The sequence below is a fragment of the Dendrobates tinctorius genome, unplaced genomic scaffold, assembly GCF_039654945.1.
Source record: "Dendrobates tinctorius isolate UK_male_01 unplaced genomic scaffold, ASM3965494v1 ptg000149l, whole genome shotgun sequence".
NCBI lineage: Eukaryota > Metazoa > Chordata > Amphibia > Anura > Dendrobatidae > Dendrobates > Dendrobates tinctorius.
The window spans coordinates 1,821,587-1,842,614 of NW_027361816.1; the positions used below are offsets into that span (position 1 = coordinate 1,821,587).

The following is a 21,028-nucleotide window of genomic DNA, read 5'->3' on the forward strand; positions in this document are numbered from 1 at the left end:
ATAAAGAGTTCATCTATATATTCGGCTTGCACAGGCGGCCTGTAGTAAATGCCTACAATGGTGTCCTTTCCATTGTTCTGTCCTTGTATTCTTACCCAAACAGTTTCCACAGAACTCCCAGTCTCTGAAGCTTCAATCTCTGTGCAGATATACGCGTTTCGAACATACAATGCGACACCCCCTCCTCGTTTATCAAGTCTGTTTCTTGCAAATAAGTTGTATCCTTCTAGTCTTGTATTCCAATCATGTGTATTGTCCCACCAAGTTTCAGTGATTCCAATTACATCATATTTCTGTTCCTGTGTTAGTAGTTCCAATTCTCCTTGTTTGTTGCCCATGCTTTGTGCATTAGTATAGAAACATTTTAGTTTGTGATTGGTTTCTCTTTCTCCAATATTTTTATTAATTAGATTCTTTCGTCTTTGTTCTTCCTTTCCACTTCTAATAGCAGAGTTCTCAATAGCATTTGTCAGGTGTATGGCTTTTTCTGGTCTTTTGCTTCCCTTCCCATGTTGTTCTAGTTTAAAGCTCTCCTTACAAGTGTAGCAAGGCGACTTCCAAATACATGCTTTCCAGTCTTCGTAAGGTGCACCCCATCTCTAGCAAGTAGTCCATCGTATAAGTAGTTCACTCCGTGATCCAGAAATCCAAATCGTTGCTGACGGCACCATCGACGTAGCCAGTTGTTCTAAAATTGTACTAAAATTCTGTAAAAAAAAAAAGGGCTTAAAGGTGCTGGCTCTACTCTATATTGGGAAAACCTGGTGACAGGTTCCCTTTAAATGGCCTATGCAAAGCTTTACCACAGTGACCAAGTTGAGGATAAACCCCTGGTTTCTAAGTAAAATTACAGATAACACACCGATTGAAGGGTTGCATTTTTTTTGCAAAACCAACCAACCCTCTCTTAAATAATTACTCAAAATGTGTGCAGAAAAAAAGATCAGGTATTTTGTGTTTCAAAGATCCTGACCCTTCGTTTTCAATGGAGATGAGCCATCACAGGTGTCAGGTGCAGCCTATTCTGCCTCTCACATAAGAATATATGCACACTCATTCAAAGGTGTACAGCCACCATAAAGGGGTTGTCCTCGCCGGTCTTCAGCTACAAGTCTGGAGTCAACCTATGTTACTGCAGATTTGTGAATCCTCACATTGTGCACACTGCCCACTGTGAGGATTCTCCGGTACCACTGCCAGGAGCAATTTGCCAACTACAGATCACATTCTGACCAGACTTGTCTGGCTGTGCTCAATACACTTGCAATGAGAGAGCCTGAAGTGTGTGCGATGTGAGGATTCACAAGTCTTCAGGCACATAGAGTGACTGCACTCTTGCATTTTAAGACCGGACAACCCCTGTAAGAGGACATAATGGAGCAGACTTCAAGTACGGTAAATACTGTTGCCAACAAATATACCTGAAGATCAAAGAACTTGCTGTATCTTCGGTAGATGACATGTTGCATGGAATCCGACCAGGTTACCTTTATGATATACACCTGTAGAAAGACAGGAGAAATGGAAAACTTTATCACATATTTTCAAGACACCGGAGTAACATACAATAGTAACCTGTGAGGAACAACTAGAGACCAGACAACTGGGAAAAAAAGGCAAATTGTATGAAATGTAGAAATAGTGAAACATTGGTGACACGCTGGGAATACACATACAGTCATATGTTAAAGTTTGGGCACCCCTATTAATGTTAACCTTTTTTCTTTATAACAATTTTGGTTTTTGCAACAGCTATTTCAGTTTCATATATCTAATAACTAATAGACTCAGTTATATTTCTGGATTCAAATGAGGTTTATTGTACTAACAGAAAATGTGCAATCTGCATTTAAACAAAATTTGACCGATGCAAAAGTATGGGCACCCTTATCATTTTCTTGATTTGAACACTCCTAACTACTTTTTACTGACTTCCTGAAGCACTAAATTGGTTTTGTAACCTCATTGAGCTTTGAACTTCATAGCCAGGTGTATCAAATCATGAGAAAAGGTATTTAAGGCGGCCACTTGCAAGTAGTTCTCCTATTTGATTCTCCTATGAAGAGTGGCATCATGGGCTCCTCAAAACAACTCTCAAATGATCTGAAAACAAAGATTATTCAACATAGCTTTTCAGGAGAAGGATACAAAAAGTTGTCTCAGAGATTTAACCTGTCCGTTTCCACTGTGAGGAACATAGTAAGGAAATGGAAGAACACAGGTACAGTTCTTGTTAAGCCCAGAAGTGGCAGGCCAAGAAAAATATCAGAAAGGCAGAGAAGAAGAATGGTGAGAACAGTCAAGGACAATCCACAGACCTCCAAAGACCTGCAGCATCATCTTGCTGCAGATGGTGTCACTGTGCATCGGTCAACAATACAGCGCACTTTGCACAAGGAGAAGCTGTATGGGAGAGTGATGCGAAAGAAGCAGTTTCTGCAAGCACGCCACAAACAGAGTCGCCTGAGGTATGCAAAAGCACATTTGGACAAGCCAGTTACATTTTGGAAGAAGGTCCTGTGGACTGATGAAACAAAGATTGAGTTGTTTGGTCATACAAAAAGGCATTATGCATGGATGCTAAAAAACACAGCATTCCAAGAAAAACACATGCTACCCACAGTAAAATTTGGTGGAGGTTCCATCATGCTTTGGGGCTGTGTGGCCAATGCCGGCACCGGGAATCTTGTTAAAGTTGAGGGTCGCATGGATTCAACTCAGTATCAGCAGATTCTTGACAATAATGTACAAGAATCAGTGACGAAGTTGAAGTTACGCAGGGGATGGATATTTCAGCAAGACAATGATCCAAAACACCGCTCCAAATCTACTCAGGCATTCATGTAGAGGAACAATTACAATGTTCTGGAATGGCCATCCCAGTCCCCAGACTTGAATATCATTGATCATCTGTGGATGATTTGAAGCGGGCTGTGCATGCTCGGCGACCATCAAACTTAACTGAACTGGAATTGTTTTGTAAACAGGAATGGTCACAAATACCTTCATCCAGGATCCAGGAACTCATTAATAGCTACAGGAAGCGACTAGAGGCTGTTATTTTTGCAAAAGGAGGATCTACGAAATATTAATGTCACTTTTATGTTGAGGTGCCCATACTTTTGCACCGGTCAAATTTTGTTTAAATGCAGATTGCACATTTTCTGTTAGTACAATAAACCTCATTTGAATCCAGAAATATAACTGAGTCCATCAGTTATTAGATATATGAAACTGAAATAGCTGTTGCAAAAAACAAAATTGTTATAAAGAAAAAAGGTTAACATTAATAGGGGTGCCCAAACTTTAACATATGACTGTATACTCACCTTTCCCTATAGAGGATGGAAAAATTCAATCTCGTTATTTTAACAGGGAAGAAGAATGCAGAAAACTTTTACCCTAAAGATGTATGCATATTGATCCTACGGTTAAAATTCAATTTATGTTTACAGCACATATGAGGATCTATCAGTCTCTGAAGTTAATCAAAGACTAAATATTCCTATATTCACCCACCTCTCATTAACCTACATATAGTAGAAATGGAAACAAAGGGAAAAAGTTTGATACAACTGTAGGATCTGACTACAAAAGATTTATTTGCGGTCTATTACCATGGAGAGACATGAGTTTGCATAAATTCCAAATAAACAATATGGACAAATAAAATAATTTATATTCAAGACCATTAACATACTATTTAATTTTACTGTAAACGTTTCAGAGTAATTAAAGGGAATCTGTCACCTCATTTTTGGGCTATGAGATGTGGCCACCGCCATCAGGGGCTTATCTACAGCATTCTGTAATGCTGTAGATAAGCCACCGATGTAACCTGAAAGATAAGAAAAACACGTTCGATTATACTCACCCGGGGGTCCGGTCCGGCGCCTCCCATCTGCTAGCGATGACGTTCTCCTTCTTACTTCTGCCGCAGCTCCTGCGCAGGCATACTTTCTCTGCCCTATTCAGGGTAGAGCATAGTACTGCAGTGCGCAGGCTCCGGGAAAGGTCAGAGAGGTCCAGCGCCTGCGCACTGCAGTACTTTACTCTGCCCTCAACAGGGCAGAGTAAGTACGCCTGCACAGGAGCCGCAGCAGAAGTAAGAAGGGGGACGTCATCGCTAGAAGATGGGAGGCGCTGGACCGGACCGCGACACCCACCGCACCGGACCACACCCCCCGTTGAGTTTAATCTAACTCGTTTTTCTTATCTTTCAGGTTACATCGGGGGCTTATGTACATCATTACAGAATGCTCTAGATAAGCCCCTGATGGCGGTGGCCGCAGCTCATAGCCCAAAAATGAGCTGACAGATTCCCTTTAAAATGTTCGAAGTTTTCCAACTCTAGCTATGATGATTGGGTCTCTAAAATTTTAACAGGTTGCATTTTTTTTTATAAGTTTTTGTTTTAGCAAAAATCATTCCAGGTGACATTATGTTAAGATTGGTATTTCTATGAAGAGAGGACAGGAGTAATATGCTCTTAATAAGTTTGTTACATATTTGCCAATCTGTGTGCTAGAAAAGGGCCAGTATAGATTTTGCATTAGAATTTACACCAATTTCTCATGGAAAATATAGTAAACTTTGAATCTACTAAACAAAACAAACAAAAAAAGAAATTAAAAAAGCTAATTTTGTTTAGAAAATTTCTACCCGAAATGTGCAACTTTTTCGGCCCAGCGTTCCCTTCTATGTGTAAACCTACTACAAGCTATATTTGTCCAAAATGCTTTGGGAAGCAGGAGAAGGTAATGCTGTCAGAGGGATGATGAACTGCGTGGAATAATTACACTTCTACACATGGGGTGCATTTGTTGCCCATTTTTTTTTCCTTCCAAAATTCTTGATCTCAACAGGGATTCACCATCTATCAACGGCTGGGATCCATCTCTGACCACAAATATATGTTATCGAATGTAGACTACAAAGACACGAGAGGAAACTGTAACAATATATCCAGTATTCATGGTCACATCCCAATATTAGGAGCACATAGGCAGCTTTATCTGCAGCTGTTGGAACATATGACAGGCTGGTACCATGCATACGATTGGTAGGCATTTCATGTTCATCTCAAACAACGTCTGCTGCTGTACAATGACAGATGTCGATATATAAAAAGAAAAGCAAAAAAGTAACTCCCAGAAATACACATAAATCAATTAATAACACCACGAAACATGACACAACCAGCTCAACAAGACAGTCACTATGTAAAAGATACTTCCTGCTGTCACAACAAGTTTTGTCTAAGGGTATGTGCACACTTTGCGGTTTCTGCTGCGTTTCCGCAGCGTTTTTGGCTCTGCAGAAACGCAGCAGATTCTGCTGTGTTGTACAGTACCTTTATTTCCTATGGAAATTGTTTGGTGCAGAAACGCTGCAGTTTTACACCTCATCCATTATAAGGTGCAAAACCGCAGGGCAAAACCGCAGATAAAAAGCAGAAAAAACGCAGATAAACCGCAGGTCTTTGTCCTGCGGATTTACCTGCGGTTTTCACTACAAAACCCGCAGAGACAAGAAACTATGTGTGCACATACCCTTAGCGTCCCCTGTGTCTTCCGCTACAGGACAATTTGGCCTCATTTGCACAGCTACTCAGTGACATTAGGGATATTTGGAGCGCTGGCCTTCTAGAATATGAATCAATGAGAGAAAAAATGATCTAATTAATTATAAAATTAATTGAATTAATATCTTATAAAGTGATGGCGTATCTTCTTTATAATCGGTGGGGGTTCCATAGGTTGTACTAGAGAATAAAATGGGTGCAGTGCCGATATGGTGCCGCTTCTAAGGCTCCATTCCCATGTGTTTGTCATATGGGTGCTGTCAATGGTTTTCACTAGCATCGCATTGACACATTATACACTAAAAAAATATTCACATGACATTACGACATTATTATTTCTTGGAGAACCGATGATCTGCTCTGCAGACAAAACAAAATTTCCTACTTGGGTCCAATTCTCAAAGTCAAATTTGTTCATTCTAGTGAATTGGGACCTCAAAAAAAATGTACAGCACACGTTTGCCATTCATGTTGCATAAGGTGCTGTCTGTTTTAGACTGACTGGCTGCTAGGAAAACCTACATCAGTTTTTTGCATTTGAGAAAAATGAGTGAGACACAGATGGAGGGGAAGAAACTGATGAAAAATGAATCAAGCACCTCGAGGAATTTTGGTCGGCCTGTTTGTGGATGTGAAAAATCACTGACTCGTGAATTTGACCTTATTCCGTGGTTTTTATCGGCACACAACAGACCACGAGGCAGTGCAGAGAACTGCAGGGCCCCCTCCCCATTCAAATTAAGTGCTCAGCACAGCCAAAGTGCAAAGAAAAACAGACGAGAATGCAGTGCCACATCACCATTGCATTTCCTTTATTCTTGTGCTTGGTAGGGTTCCCATAATTCAGACCTCCACTAATCATTAGGTGGATAGTTGGGGTGCTATAAAGCTTCCAATTAGCTACTGACAATTTGATTTACTGGGTCCAAATTGAAACAAAATGTATATTCACTGGTCCCAAATAAAATTTAAATAAAGTAGACCATAACAGGTGCTCCATAGAGATGAACTATATTACCAAACATTGCCCTGGTTTATAGATGAGGGTCTTTAGTTGAGGCTGCTTTCTCAGCAGAGAGCCATTTTCACCTGATTCCACCATAAACATACATACCAAAATGTCTTCCAGTAGGAATTATTGGAGGACAGTTGTAAGAATCTCATAAATATTCGATAGTGTGCCGATCCTGTCTAAATTGGTTTGGTTCACTAACAAAATGTTAATGGGCTTTTTAAAGTAATATGGTCTTCAAGCTCTAAAATTTGCTGATGACTTGATGACATACGTCAACGTGAACATTTCAGGTTACAATGGAGATATACTTGTAAAACATTCCACGAACATCAAATCAATGACTAGACATCTGACCGAAGTATCTAGCAACCAATAAACGACAGTTTCCAAAACTGTTACCATCATTAAAAAGTTACTCTGCCAAAAACTCACTGCAGGCACCTCTTCCAAGGGTCAGAATCCCGGCCAAGCAGGATTAAAAAAGTATAACTTTCAGCCCGTTAAGTTCTCAAACAGCTTTGGATCAGTTAACGACATCTCCATGGAAAGGAAACCTCACAGAATCCATAGGTGTTTTATGGAAAACACAGCAATCGCGGGGGCTTACAAGCACAATTTCCAAAGGATTTATCTTGGCTTCATAACAGCTGTAAAACGTATAATAGCCTTTAATTGCCTCTCCAGTTTAAGAGGTTATCAACTTAATTAAAAGAATTATTTTTAGTACACATGCTTAGTATAGCTGCCAAATGTGGATCAAGAGGGGAGCAGGTGCACAAGGTGTGTAATATCAAGCACAATCAACGGGATTTATTAAGCTATCGTGACAGTTCTCTGGCGGCAAAAAAAGGTACAAACCTTCATGCACGATCATTTTGCCACTTTTTTTTCTATAAGTGAATGATGTTTAGCAACAAGGAACAAGAGGTTAGTAAATCTCACCCAGTCACAGCATGGTTTGTGGAGGAATGAGCCCCACGTGTATCGCCACAGAGCGTGGCTTCCTCAGTAGTGCCCTCAGTACTTTCTTCACTAAGGAACAAGTTGTTATTGCTTATTACCGTGTCTACTGTTTTACGAAATAAAAATTCAAACAACGGTTACTCAATAGTAACCAGTCAAGTGTTACGGGACTAGAACTGATATTTGAATCCCTGTGTTATAAAAAGCCCGATATGACAGGTTTGTGTCTTTGTGTAATCACAAGGATCTCAGTCTTGGATCGGACACAGGAGACCTTCCAAAGCTCCGCTAATAATAGGCGCTTAGAAATGTCATCTGAACCGTAGATTCTTTCATTGTACCCACCAAATATCTGAAAATTAATTGCAAGCTAGAATTATCTGTTGGCCTTTATTAGTAATGCATATAATAGGACATATATTGGTTTCGTGTGTGTATGACTGCTGCCTATTGCTTTAATAAAGCATGACGAGACTCGGCACAACTGTTTCCTGCTCCGTCCACTTGTTGAACCTCATCAAAGGCGGCATGTATGTGTACCTAAAATAATCTGCTGTGAAGGTGTTGAGCGATGCAGTACAGTAGTCTCTTTCCTCACACCATCAGTGTGACATATGATAAGAGGTTCTTCACCAATCATACACAAAGAACTGATTAAAAAAAAGTGCCCCTACATCAGGGGTGGGCAGTTACATTTTCCTAGGGACCACATGAGATACTGTGACGGTTGTGGAGGCCCTCCACTGGACTGGAGAGCAGAAGCAATAGGCTGAAATTAATTCTGCTTAATATTAATATTAAGATATTCATTATAATTATTTTAAATTAATATTAATTGTATCACATAATATTGAGCAGAATTAAGTCTGCTGACTCACTGCTACTGCTAGTACGTGTGACAATAGGGCTTAGTGTAACTTGTATGCATTCCTCTAGCACCAAATCAAAACCATATAATTTACTGCTTTTTATAAAGTTTATAAATCATATGCTCCTGTTACACAGTCATTGTACCTCAACTGCTCATCACAGCATGATGCCCAAACAGCCCAACACACAGTATTATGTCCATATTGACCAGGAAACAGTGTGAAGTCTCCACAGCCGTACCACACACACAGTATGATACCCCTACAGTCCCAAACACATTATGATGGCCCCACTCAGTACGATAGCCCTACAGCTCCTTATCGAGTATGTTTCCTCCCACAGACAGTATGATGGACCATATAGTGTCCCCACACAGTATGATGTTCCTCACAGCCCCCCCCCCCCCACACAAGGTATGATGGTCCTCACAGCCCCATAATATGATGGTTCTCACAGCCCTCCACACGTTATGATGGTTCTCACAGCCCCCCACACATTATGATGGTCCTCACAGATCCTCACACAGTATTATAGCCCACATAGCTACTCATAGATAGTATGATAGACACCACAGACAGCATGATGGTCCTCACAGCCCCCAAAACACATTGTGATGATCCTCCCACAGCACAGCAGACATGATGTAGTGCATATTCAGATCTGCTGTCTGTCTCAGACTCCCAGTCTAAATGGTGGAAGAAGGAGTTGCCGGCTCCCTCCTCTCCTCCACCTTTATTTTCACTAGTATTTGCATCCTGAGGATGCAGATACTGGTGAAATCTGGACACCAGACCATGGTGCAGCCCGTGGGCTGCAGTTTTCAGCCCTTTCACTGTTCTGGTATGTGCTCCAGGGCAGGAGCAGCCAAAAGGCCAGATCTGGCCAACAGGCTGCATTTTGACCAGATCTGCCCTACATCAATATACTGTATACATCTTTGTATGACTGTACATATATTTACACATAGATGAGGATATTACATAGATGACAAGGCTGAAATACAAGAAACAATAAGCATTACATCAGCTGCTCAGTGCTAAGAAAATAGGCCATGAGAATTCGGAACTTCCATTATCCACGTGTGTAAATAAACATCGGGCTTGTTTCCTTCTCACCGGCACCTGCAGCTCTAAGGAAGGAAGAGGAATTCAGCATCTTAACTGCTCGGACACTTAATTATGAACCAGTGTTAATGTTCTGCTCTCAGAATGACCTCTCCTTAGTGTCACAGTTTGCGATAGAACGTTAGACTACATTCACACATGGTGCCACTGGTGGAGCACAAAGACAACTCCATACTTCCGAACATGTACCAAACAGAAATCGGAATTTTTAAAGGCCCACACCAAGATCTACAGGAATGCTCACAATATTGAAAAGTGGGGCATGATTTTGATAAGCCCAACCCATTTTCTAGTCCAGTTTGTGGGACTGTCCAGGTAAAATTGAGAATGTTATCAACTTAAAAATTTGATTGCAACATGCTGAGCTATGTAGGAAAAGGTTTAAATAGTGAGCACATTTTTAGATATAGAAGTAGTGATATGGCTGTATAGATGTTCGTTCCCCAATAACAATAATAATTTTTTTTGCAGAGATCCAATTTGCCTATCATGAGAAATCTACCAGAGAAGCCAAGTTCTGCCCTCTGAATAGGGCAAATATGTTTGTATTATGCGCTGGTTTAGTTATAGCACCATCTAGTGGTGGCTAAATTTGTAGCTGTGTCTTTAATAGCATTTACAGCCTGTGTCTTTAACAGAGTGTTGCATTGTGGAATTGAAGCAGTGTAATCTGGGATGAGGAAGATGCCATTTTTCTTCTGTATATTTCATGGGACGCACGTGTTTATTTGTCCTCCAGTAACTCCCCTACTTGAGTTCATTATCCTGGTAAAGCATGTCTGGTAAGATTAATATCTTTTCTTGCAATGCAGTGTTGTACAGAGATGTTATTAACTGTATGGCAGCCAGTGCTCAGTAGATGTAATTAGACAACTGTGTATTCCATGTAAAGTTTGCATCACACTGTATACTTCCTGTAATTGTGTTAGCTGTGATCATCTGCCCAATACTTACGCATGTCGTTTGTATTCTTTATAGTTTTACCGCATGTTCTATACTCTTCACCAATAAACAAGTTAGACTACAGAGAACGGTCTGCTTATTTTGGAAGATAGATGGTGGTTTGTGCTGTATGCTAGAGTGCACACCGTGTCAACGTGTATGAAGGCAGAACAAGCCATGCGCAAATCATGATGGAAAAGCACTAGGGGTGTGTCAGAGCACTTGGAAGAAACAGTCCAAGTATACTGACACGGCCTCAGTGCTTCTCATATGTCTTCTAAACTAGACTTCTCATGATTGTAACATCAGAACTCTAAAAAACCTGTATAATTTTCATTAAGGAATAACCACCTATACAGCCCGGTTGACAAGTTCCCTTTAAAGGGTTATTCTCGTCTGACAGACTGCAGTGGTGGCTGGCAACCTAAGCAACGAGCTGCAAACTGTGTATTTAGAAATCCCTCCGTTCTCGACTATGGAGAGAATTTTTAATTAGAGTATGTGCACACAATATTTTTTTTCAGGAAAGCAAACCTGCCAAGCTTTTTAAGAGGAAGACACTTTAGGAACTGACAGCATTTTTTTGCTGCAGCATCTTTTTAAGCATTTGTTGTTTTCTGAACGCTTTTTCAAAGTTTTTTGAGCATTTTTGTGTCTTTTTTTGTACTGTCATTTTCTGGATGTTCTTTTTTTTTAAAAAACTACATTCAATAATGAAGGAACCAGTAGTGATTTTTCAAGCAAAAATTCTATTGGATCCCATTGTTTATCTGGCATAAGTAGCAAGAAAGCTGGGTTGTGGGTTGTGGGTATGAAGGAGTCAATTTTGAATTTTCTAGCAAGTGTTCGTAAAGTAGAAAACCAGAAAAATTGTCCCTCAAAGCAAAAGAAACCCTTGTGCGATTCTCATCTACATTAGTTCTGCTAGATCCATCAGTATGACATGCCAAAGGGAATGTCCAGACTTTGCTAAGAAGTTGATCACCATAGAAATAAGGAATATACAATATTCTGCCCAAGGTGTTTCATAGTTCTATCAGGAAAATCGCTGCTAACCTATTAAACAGGAGGTCTCTTTTAATTACATTTGGCTCTACACACTACAGACACAATATGACTTGACAAGTTTGACATTGGTCCAACTACACCGATTTAATATGACAATTGTTGGGCTTTAGGTATTATTAATACAATATATAAAGAGATTTATGAAACCATCTATAATAAAAAACTGTCATTACTACCCATAGCAACCAATCAGTATAGCTCTACTCTTGTTAAAAATAAAAAAACTGCACTGTTGCTATGGACAACAAAAACACTCTGGGCCTCATTGATCAAAACTGTCTAACTGGAAGACTGCTTGTTGTCCATAGCAACCAATCAGAGCTCGGCTTTCATTTCTTAAACCTTTAACCCCCAAGGGTGGTTTGCACGTTCATGACCGGGCCAATTTTTACAATTCTGACCACTGTCCCTTTATGAGGTAATAACTCTGGAACGCTTCCATGGATCCCGGTGATTCTGACATTGTTTTCTCGTGACATATTGTACTTCATGTTAGTGGTAAAATTTCATTTAAATAACTTGCGTTTATTTGTGAAAAAAATGGAAATTTGGCGAAAATTTTTAAAATTTCGCAATTTTCCAACTTTAAATTTTTATGCCCTTAAATCACAGAGATACGGCACACAAAAAACTTAATAAGTAACATTTCCCACATGTTTTCTTTACATCAGCACAATTTTGGAACCAAATTTTTTTTTGTTAGGAAGTTATAAGGGTTAAAAATTGACCAGCGATTTCTCATTTTTGCAACACCATTTTATTTTTACGGACCACATCACATTTGAAGCCACTTTGAGGGGTCTATATGATAGAAAATACCCAAAAGTGACACCATTCTAAAAACTGCACCCCTTAAGGTGCTCAAAACCACATTCAAGAAGTTTATTAACCCTTCAGGTGCGTCACAGGAATTTTTTGAATATTTTTTAAAAAAAAATGAACAATTAACTTTTTTCACAAAAAAAATACTTCAGATTCAATTTTTTTTTATTTTACCAAGGGTAACAGGAGAAATTGGACTGCAAAAGTTATTGTGCAGTTTGCCCTGAGTACGCTGATACCTGATATGTGGGGGGGGAACCACTGTTTCGACGCATGGCAGAGCTCAGAAGGGAAGGAGCGCCGTTTGACTTTTTTCAATGCAAAATTGGCTGGAATTCAGATCGGACGCCATGTCACGTTTGGAGAGTCCCTGATGCACCTAAACAGTGGAAACCCCCCACAAGTGACCCCATTTTGGAAACTAGACCCCCCAATGAACTTGTCTAGATATGTGGTGAGAACTTTGAACCCACAAGGGCTTCACAGAAGTTTATAACGTACAGCGGTACAATTAAAAAACCATATTTTTTCCACAAAAATGATCTTTTCACCCCCAATTTTTATTTTTCCAAGGGCAACAGGACCCTAAAAGTTATTGTGCAATTTGTCCTGAGTACGCTGATACCCCATATGTGGGTGTAAACGACTATTTGGGCACATGGCAGAGCTCAGAAGGGTAGCAGCGCCATTTGACTTTTTTGGCTGGAATTGAGATCGGACACCATGTCGCGATCGGAAAAACCCTGATGTACCAAAACAGTGGAAACCCCGCACAAATGACATCATTTTGGAAACTAGACCCCCTAAGGAACTTATCTAGATGTGTGGTGAGAACTTTGAACCCCCAAGGGCTTCACAGAAGTTTATAATGTACAGCCGTACAATTAAAAAATCATATTTTTTCCACAAACATAATCTTTTAGTCACCAATTTTTTTATTTTCCCAAGGGTACCAGGAGAAATTGGACCCCAAAAGTTGTTGTCCAATTTGTCCTGAGTTCGCTGATACCCCATATGTGGGAGAAAACTACTGTATGGGCACACGTCCGGGCTCGGAAGGGAAGTAGTGACGTTTTGGAATGCAGACTTTGATGGAATGGTCTGCGGGTGTCATGAGCGTTTGGAGAACCCCTGATGTACCTAAACTATTGAAACGCCCCACAAGTGACCCCATATTGGAAACTAGACCCCCCACGGAACTTATCTAGATGTGTGGTGAGCACTTTGAACCCCCAAGTGCTTCACAGAAGTTTATAACGTTCGGGCGTGAAAATAAAAAAAATCATTTTTTTCCACAAAAATGATATTTTTGCCCCCAATTTTTTATTTTCCTAAGGGTATCAGGAGAAATTGGACCCCAAAAGTTGTTTTTCAATTTGTCCTGAGTAGGCTGATACCCCATATGTGGGGGTAAAACACTGTTTGGGCGCATGGCAGAGCTTGGAAGGGAAGGAGCACCATTTGACTTTTTCAACGCAGAATTGGCTGGAATTGAGATCATACACCATGTTGCATTTGGAGAGCACCTGATGTGCCCAAACAGTGGAAACCCCCCAATTATAACTCCAACCCTAACCCCAACACACCCCTAGCCCTAATCTCAGCCCTAACCCTAGCCCTAACCCTAGCCCTAGCCTTAATGGGAAAATGGAAATAAATACATTTTCTTTCAATTTTATTATTTTTCCCTAACTAAGGGGGTGATAACGGGGGGTTTGATTTACTATTTATGGCGGGTTTTTATGTTTGGCGGCTGTCGCACACTAAAAGACGCTTTTTATTGTAAAAATAGTTTTTGCATCACCACATATTGAGAGCTATAGTTTTTCCATATTTAGATCCACCGAGTCATGTGAGATCTTATTTTTTGCGGGACGAGTTGACGTTTTTATTGGTACCATTTTCAGGCACGTGACATCTTTTGATCGCTTTTTATTCCGATTTTTGGGACGCAGAATGAACAAAAACCAGCGTTTCATGAATTTCTTTTGGGGGGTGCGTTTACACCATTCCGCCTGCGGTAAAATTGATAAAGCCCTTTTATTCTTCGGGTCAGTACGGTTACAGCGATACCTCATTTAGATGGTTTTTTTATGTTTTGGTGCTGTTACGTTATGAAAACAATTTTATATAAAAACTAATTATTTTTGCATCGCTTTATTCTGCGAGCTATAGCTTTTTTATTTTTTTGCTGATGATGACGCTGTATGGCGGCTCTTTTTGCGGGACAAGATGACGTTTTCAGCGGTACCATGGATATTTATATGCGTCTTTTTGATCGCGCGTTATTGCACTTTTTGTTTGGTGGTATGATAATAAATCATTATTTGCCTAGGTTTTTATTTTTATTTTTTAAGGCGTTCGCTAAAGGGGTTAACTAGTGGGACAGTTTTATAGAGCGGGTCGTTACGGACGCGGCAATACCAAATATGTGTACTTTTATTGTTTTGTTTATTTCCAAAAAATTAATTTATTAGGGAATTTTTTTTTTTTTTAATTTATTTAGCGATTTTTTAAAAATTATTTTTACCCCTTTTTTTTTTTTACTTTAATACATTGTCCCAGGGGGGACATACCTGTCATGTGACAGATCAGCGATCTGTCAGGCTATGTGCACACGCTGCGGATTCACCTGCGGGTTTTTCCGTGCGGAACCGCAGGTAAAGTGACCTGCGGTTTTGCTGCGGTTTGGTCTGCGGTTTTCCCCTGCGGTTTCACACCTCTACTATGTTAAAGGTGTGAAACCGCAGCGGAATCCGCAGAAACAATTGACGCTGCGGTTTATAAACCGCAGCAAAACCGCGCGGAAAAAAACCGCAGCGGTTTTTAAAACCCATAGGGTTACATGGTACCATGTCTGCGGAACTGCTGCAGTTCCGCAGGGCCAAAACCGCAGCAGAACGACAGCAAAAACTGCAGCGTGTGCACGTACCCTCACAGGCACTGCACAGGCTTTCCTCATGCCTGCGCTTTGCAGGCACTGAGGAAGCCAGCTCCCTGCAGGCCCCCGAAGGTCCCCATCGCCATCTTGGAATCGGGGACCTGCAGGGATGGAGCCCCCCGCAGCAGCGCTGCACATTGCGCTGCTGTGGGGGGCTCAGGGAAGCACGGAGGGAGCCCCCTCCCTGCCGATGCTTCCCTTTAACCTCCGGTACACCGCGATCGTGTTTGATCGCGGTGTGCAAGGGGATAACGTGTTGGGGGCGGTTCGTGACCGCCCCTGACACATTGTGCCGGGTGTCAGCTGTGATAATCAGCTGACTCCCGGCCGCGATCAGCGCCGCTCACCACGTGGGCGCCGCTGATTGCTGTGACGTTCTATCCCGTCCCTGGGAATTAAGTCCCAGGGCACATGGACGGGATAGTACGTCACATGACAGAAAGGGGTTAAACATCTCTGGAAAAATGAAAACTGAGCTCTGATTGGTTGCTATGGGCACCAAGGACAGTTTTACCGTTTTCATAAATGAGGTCTAGGCTTTCTTACAGATTATGTGTGAAGTATGATCATTTTTTACAATTTTCTAGAGTGGTAATGCAATTCAAATTTCATGTTTGCATGTTAGTTATGTATGGAGATGGCTACTCTGAGGCCATGTGAACACCTTCAGCATTTGCTCAGTATTTTACCTCAGTATTTTTAAGCCAGAACCAGAAGAGGAACAATCAGAGGAAAAGTATAATAGAAACCTGTCACCACTTCTGGATTTATCACCCGCTCCTAATTTTGGCTTACAAATACTGAGGTAAAATACTGACCAAATACTGCACATGTGAACGTAGCCCTAGTATGCACCTGTTCAGACCAGTATTCTGTTTGGAAGTGATGGTCACTCTTTTGATATTTGTATACACAGAGCCTCTGACTGAGCACTCCACCCATCAGGCCCTGGCGGTTTTAATCACAGATTTATCCTACCTACCCATAAATGCAGCCCAGGAGAGAAATCACATAAGGATAGGTTCCCAGTTGTGATGAACAAACATGCTTGGATAAGGTGTTATCTGAGCATGCTCGGGTGCTAACCGAGTGTCAGAGGCGTTACCGAAAAATACGTTCGAGTTCCTGCAACTGCGTGACTCTCGGCTGTTCGACAACCACAACACATGCGGGGATTGCCAGATTGACAGGCCCAGGCATGCAGCTGCAGGGACTCAAACATATTTTTCAAGCACATTTGATTTTATGATTCTATGATTAGCATGCTCGGATAACACCTTATTTAAGAACGTTCGTTCATCACTAGTTCCAGCAACAACAAAAAAAGATCGCCTTGCTGCGGCTGATGGAACCACATGAATTGGCTCAGTTATGTGCAAAGTATCTTAGTTTTTCCCTGTTTTCTAGAGCAGTAATGCAATTCAAACTTCATATATATTCATGCTTACATGCTACAGAGTTACAGAGTGCAACTGTATTTGCTAGTTATGGATGGAGATGGCTACTCTTAGTAAGCACCTGTTCACACCAGTATTCTGTTTGGACGTGATAGTCGCTCTTTTGATATTAGCTTTTCTCCCTGACCGTTTCATACATTTGCCCCAAAATTTGATAGTGTAATAAATTTATTTGCGACCAAAATAATATAACTGTGAACAATCACACCAAGTGCGAACAATGTGCCCCTCTTAGACAATTAGAAAATAAATACTTTAGGTTTGTCTTTTTCTTTCTCTGGATGACAGCAATTATTTACACCTCACTAACTATGTACTATTTAAGGGGGCACAAATAAATGTGATCATTTCTCAGTTTTAATACAGGAAACCCAAAATATTTCTATAAGTGGTCACTTCCCTTTCCCCCACACGGTGTCAATAAAAACACTTTTCTAGCGCGGTCTGAATACCAGCCAAGGCTAGGAAAAGTGTAACTACATGATGATGCTGAACCGTAAAGACATCTTTCCTAAATCAGTTTGTTTCTATCCATATATACAGATATGCACGGAGTAGAAATGCTCTGAAAAGTAACGTTATCTAGATTAGCAAAGAGTTTTCATGTAAACCCCTTATCTGATTCTCCATCAAGGATATTCTATAAGTATCTAGAAGAATTGAAAGATTTTATGGATGAATCAACTTCAGATTTACCTATTTGACACCTACTTTTATTTATAGAGCTGGCAACGCCTAAAAAATGCAGATGGGAGGCAAAGGGGCTTTGCTTCGACCCTTTTATTCCAGCGATTGCTTGTAGTGTTGGCATCTTGCCCCAACAGATATAAACGTTGTTACTGTGACTTATTAGAAGTTCATTTATATAGCAAAGCTGAGAAAAAGTTGTAAATATAAACTGATGAAGATGCACTGTGAACATAGGTGTCAATGCATCTATACTTAGGCGTATGAAATTTAGTTTTTTCTCCATTTCTTTCATGTATTCTTCTAATTTCTTCAGGCATTTTGGAATAGTCAGAGATCATTTTGCAAAGGCATTTTTGGAGTCCCATTGTCCTGTATCTGCCAGTTACTCTAAAAAAAATGTGTAAATACTAGATTGCTTTCAATTCTACTGTAACGTTTTTTTCAGGGCATCTATGGCTGGCACATTGTTTTGAGCGGCATACACACTGTTCTGATGGGACATCCATGGCTGGAACATTATTCTGACAGTCAGCCGTGGCTGTCAGTGTGCCACAATGTTCCAAGGGTCATCCGCGGCTGGCACATCGTTCCGGGAGGGGGTCCGTCGCTGCCACACCGTTCCGGGTGGCATCCGTCGCTGCCACACCGTTCCGAGGGGCGTCCGTCGCTGGCACACCGTTCCGAGGGGCGTCCGTCGCTGGCACACCGTTCCGAGTGGCGTCCGTCGCTGGCACACCGTTCTGGGGGGCGTCCGTCAGTGCTACACCATTCCGAGGGGCGTCCGTCGCTGCCACACCGTTCCGAGGGGCATCCGTCGCTGCCACACTGTTCCGAGGGGCATCCGTTGCTGCCACACTGTTTTGATGCGCATCTGTTGCTGGCACATTGTTCTGAGGGGTGTCCATCACTGACACACTGTTCTGAGGGGTGTCCATCACTGACACACTGTTCTGAGGGGTGTCATTGGCTAAGAAACTCTTCTGTGGAGCATGTGCGTCTGGCACATTGCTTTTAGAGGCTTGGCTGGATGGCACATCTGTGGGTGTGGCATGTTTCCATCTTGGCCCTCCATGGAGTGAAGGTAACTCATGCATGATTACTCTTGATCAGTTACTGATGATGTATGTGCCACTTGTTGCTGTGCACAGGTGCATTCTTTCTATTATTAAAAGTCATAGAGTAACCATATAGAGCTAACAGGCAGCCATTTAGTCATTCCACCATAGAAGTCAATCCAGGATAGTTTGTAGAGACCTTCTGCCAAGTTAATAGAAAACCTGGAACCAAGCTGAATGAAAAGACCTGCACTTAGCTCTGTTGCTTAAAACTGTTCCGAATTACGAATATTTCTCTGGCACACACATTCAGGAGTTCTTTGGCACAACATCAATGATTATCCTTCATGCATATTGGTACTGAATTTGTTAGGCTGGCAAATACACCGCCATGTTTTCCAAAACTATAAAATGTAAATGTTTTCTATAAGCACTTGCCATGTACTGATAAGTTATTGTGCTGAAGCGACAGTAACCAACTGCACAGCAGGAGGATTGGTAAATGTTCGTGTTTAATCAAGGGAAACTGGACAAGGCACATTAAAATAGAGAAATTCGATAAAGGAGTGCTGCAAGTCAATCTCTTAGTGGGTGAGACCACTTAGCGACAGGATGTTTCTCTTCGCTGTCGCTGAAGTTCATTACACTCTCACTTCTCATGAACCAAAGTAAATACAGTCAAAATTTCAGTACGGTCTACCATCTCTTTTGGAAGCTACAGCAATTTTTCCAGGTAAAGAAGTGAATGAATCACCCTATATTAAAGCCTGAAACCAAAAATTAAAGTAAGAAAAAAAGTATTTTTTCTTGGCCAGCTAGTATTGAACCGAATGTATGTCAAACTCTCAAATTCTCTTAGTACATGATTTTCAGAAGGTATCACTGAGGACGTAACCATAGGGGCCGCAGATGTTGCAGGCGCATCCAGATCCTAGTGCCTAATTGGCTGTAAAATGAACATCTGTCACAAATGGCACTGGGTAGGTATCAGATCCTTTAACAGACTTTGTTTTGGGGCCCAGAAACTTCAAGTTACACCTCTGAGTATCATATATGATCTGCAGACAGCCACATGGACTAACTAAGGCCACACTCCCACCAGTAAAAAGCTCTGTACTGAGGACTTCATCTTTATCCACGAAAACAGGATTAAGAAGTGAAGTATCCATTTACTTTAATGAAGGAAACGGGAGTCCAGAGGATGAATATTTAGACTCCTTTTAGGCTTTTGTATCCTGCAAAAAAGACACCTACACAAAGGAGGCTAAACTGGAGTCCAGACAATCATACTTTGGACTCCGTTTCATCATTGCAGTTAATTGATATGTAGAGGCGCATACTTGCACCCCATTGTAGAAGATCAAGACTTAACCATCTAGTGGGGTATCCAGAGCACATTACTTAGGCCTGTTTCACACATCCGTTTGTCACCATCAGTCAAGATCCGCCGATTTGCAAAAAAAAACGGATCCGCCATTCTGGACCGGCAATGCAACGTTTTTTCGGGTGGCTGGATCCGCATTTTACATTGCGCATGCCCGGAGGACTTGCCTCGGCCGCAAATTTAACCCTAAACTCTGTTCTGGCAGCTGAAAATTCTCATTCTCTCTCTCGATCCGTTAAAACAACGGTACGGTGGCAAACGTTGAGGTCACTACTGGAACGGATCCGCTTTCCGCCATTTTAGAGGATTTTAACTGAGACTAAAAACTGATGTGTGAAACAGATCTAATGAGAACGTAGCCTTGAAAGAATAAGAATTAACAATGTGGTCAAAATTTTGCAGATTAAACTTGCAGAGTGAATCAAGCTGTTCTACATGAGCACATACCCTTAGGGTAAGAAGTAAATGCATGACAACCCCAAGCTACTCTAACCTTCTGCTGTCCATTTACATTAGATGGCCGAACGATGTTTTGGCAGACCATTTGGACGACATTCATCTCAGCAGACAGGAGCGATCCTTGGGGCGAGTGCTCCCGTGTTCTCTATGACAATACTGCTGGCTGACATATTGGCCTATAGTTTAGAACAATGCAATTGGCAGTCCGACATCTCCCTCACTGATCAGTCAACTGGCATCCTCTCACACATTAGACTGTTGAGTAAACTCGCTGATAATCGGCTGGTTTGGCCAACATTAGATGATTGTGTATGGGGACCTTCAGACTACTTTTAAAGGAAATCTGTCAGTAGCATTCAACCTCTTAACTATTTATATGTACATGGCCAGTCTGTTACTCCGTTACTGAGAAATCGGTATTTGAATTGACATGCAAATGCATCTAAATTGTTATTGGAGTTCTGCGGTCTCAGTCACTCAAGCCCTATTCCCTGCCCAGTGCTGCCTAATCCTGCCTAATGGCTCCTTTCACCTAAGTCACACAGCACAGATGCTTTCAGTCAAGCAGAAATAGGACGTCCCGGGCTAGGGAATAGATCTGGAGTGACTGAGGCTTCAGATGTGCCATAGCGCTTTAGCCTCACCTGCAAATCA

General features: G+C 41.3%; 1 protein-coding gene across 4 annotated transcripts in view; it reads right to left on the reverse strand.

Annotated features, from left to right (window-relative positions):
• The window catches only part of SH3PXD2A (SH3 and PX domains 2A), a 378,257-nt gene that overhangs the window by 287,960 nt on the left and 69,269 nt on the right, over window positions 1-21,028 (reverse strand). For all 4 annotated transcript variants that reach the window (XM_073546581.1, XM_073546582.1, XM_073546580.1 and 1 more), the window contains exon 2: window positions 1,422-1,502. In XM_073546581.1, coding sequence (XP_073402682.1) covers window positions 1,422-1,502 — 81 coding nt within the window. The remainder of the gene's footprint in view (window positions 1-1,421; window positions 1,503-21,028) is intronic.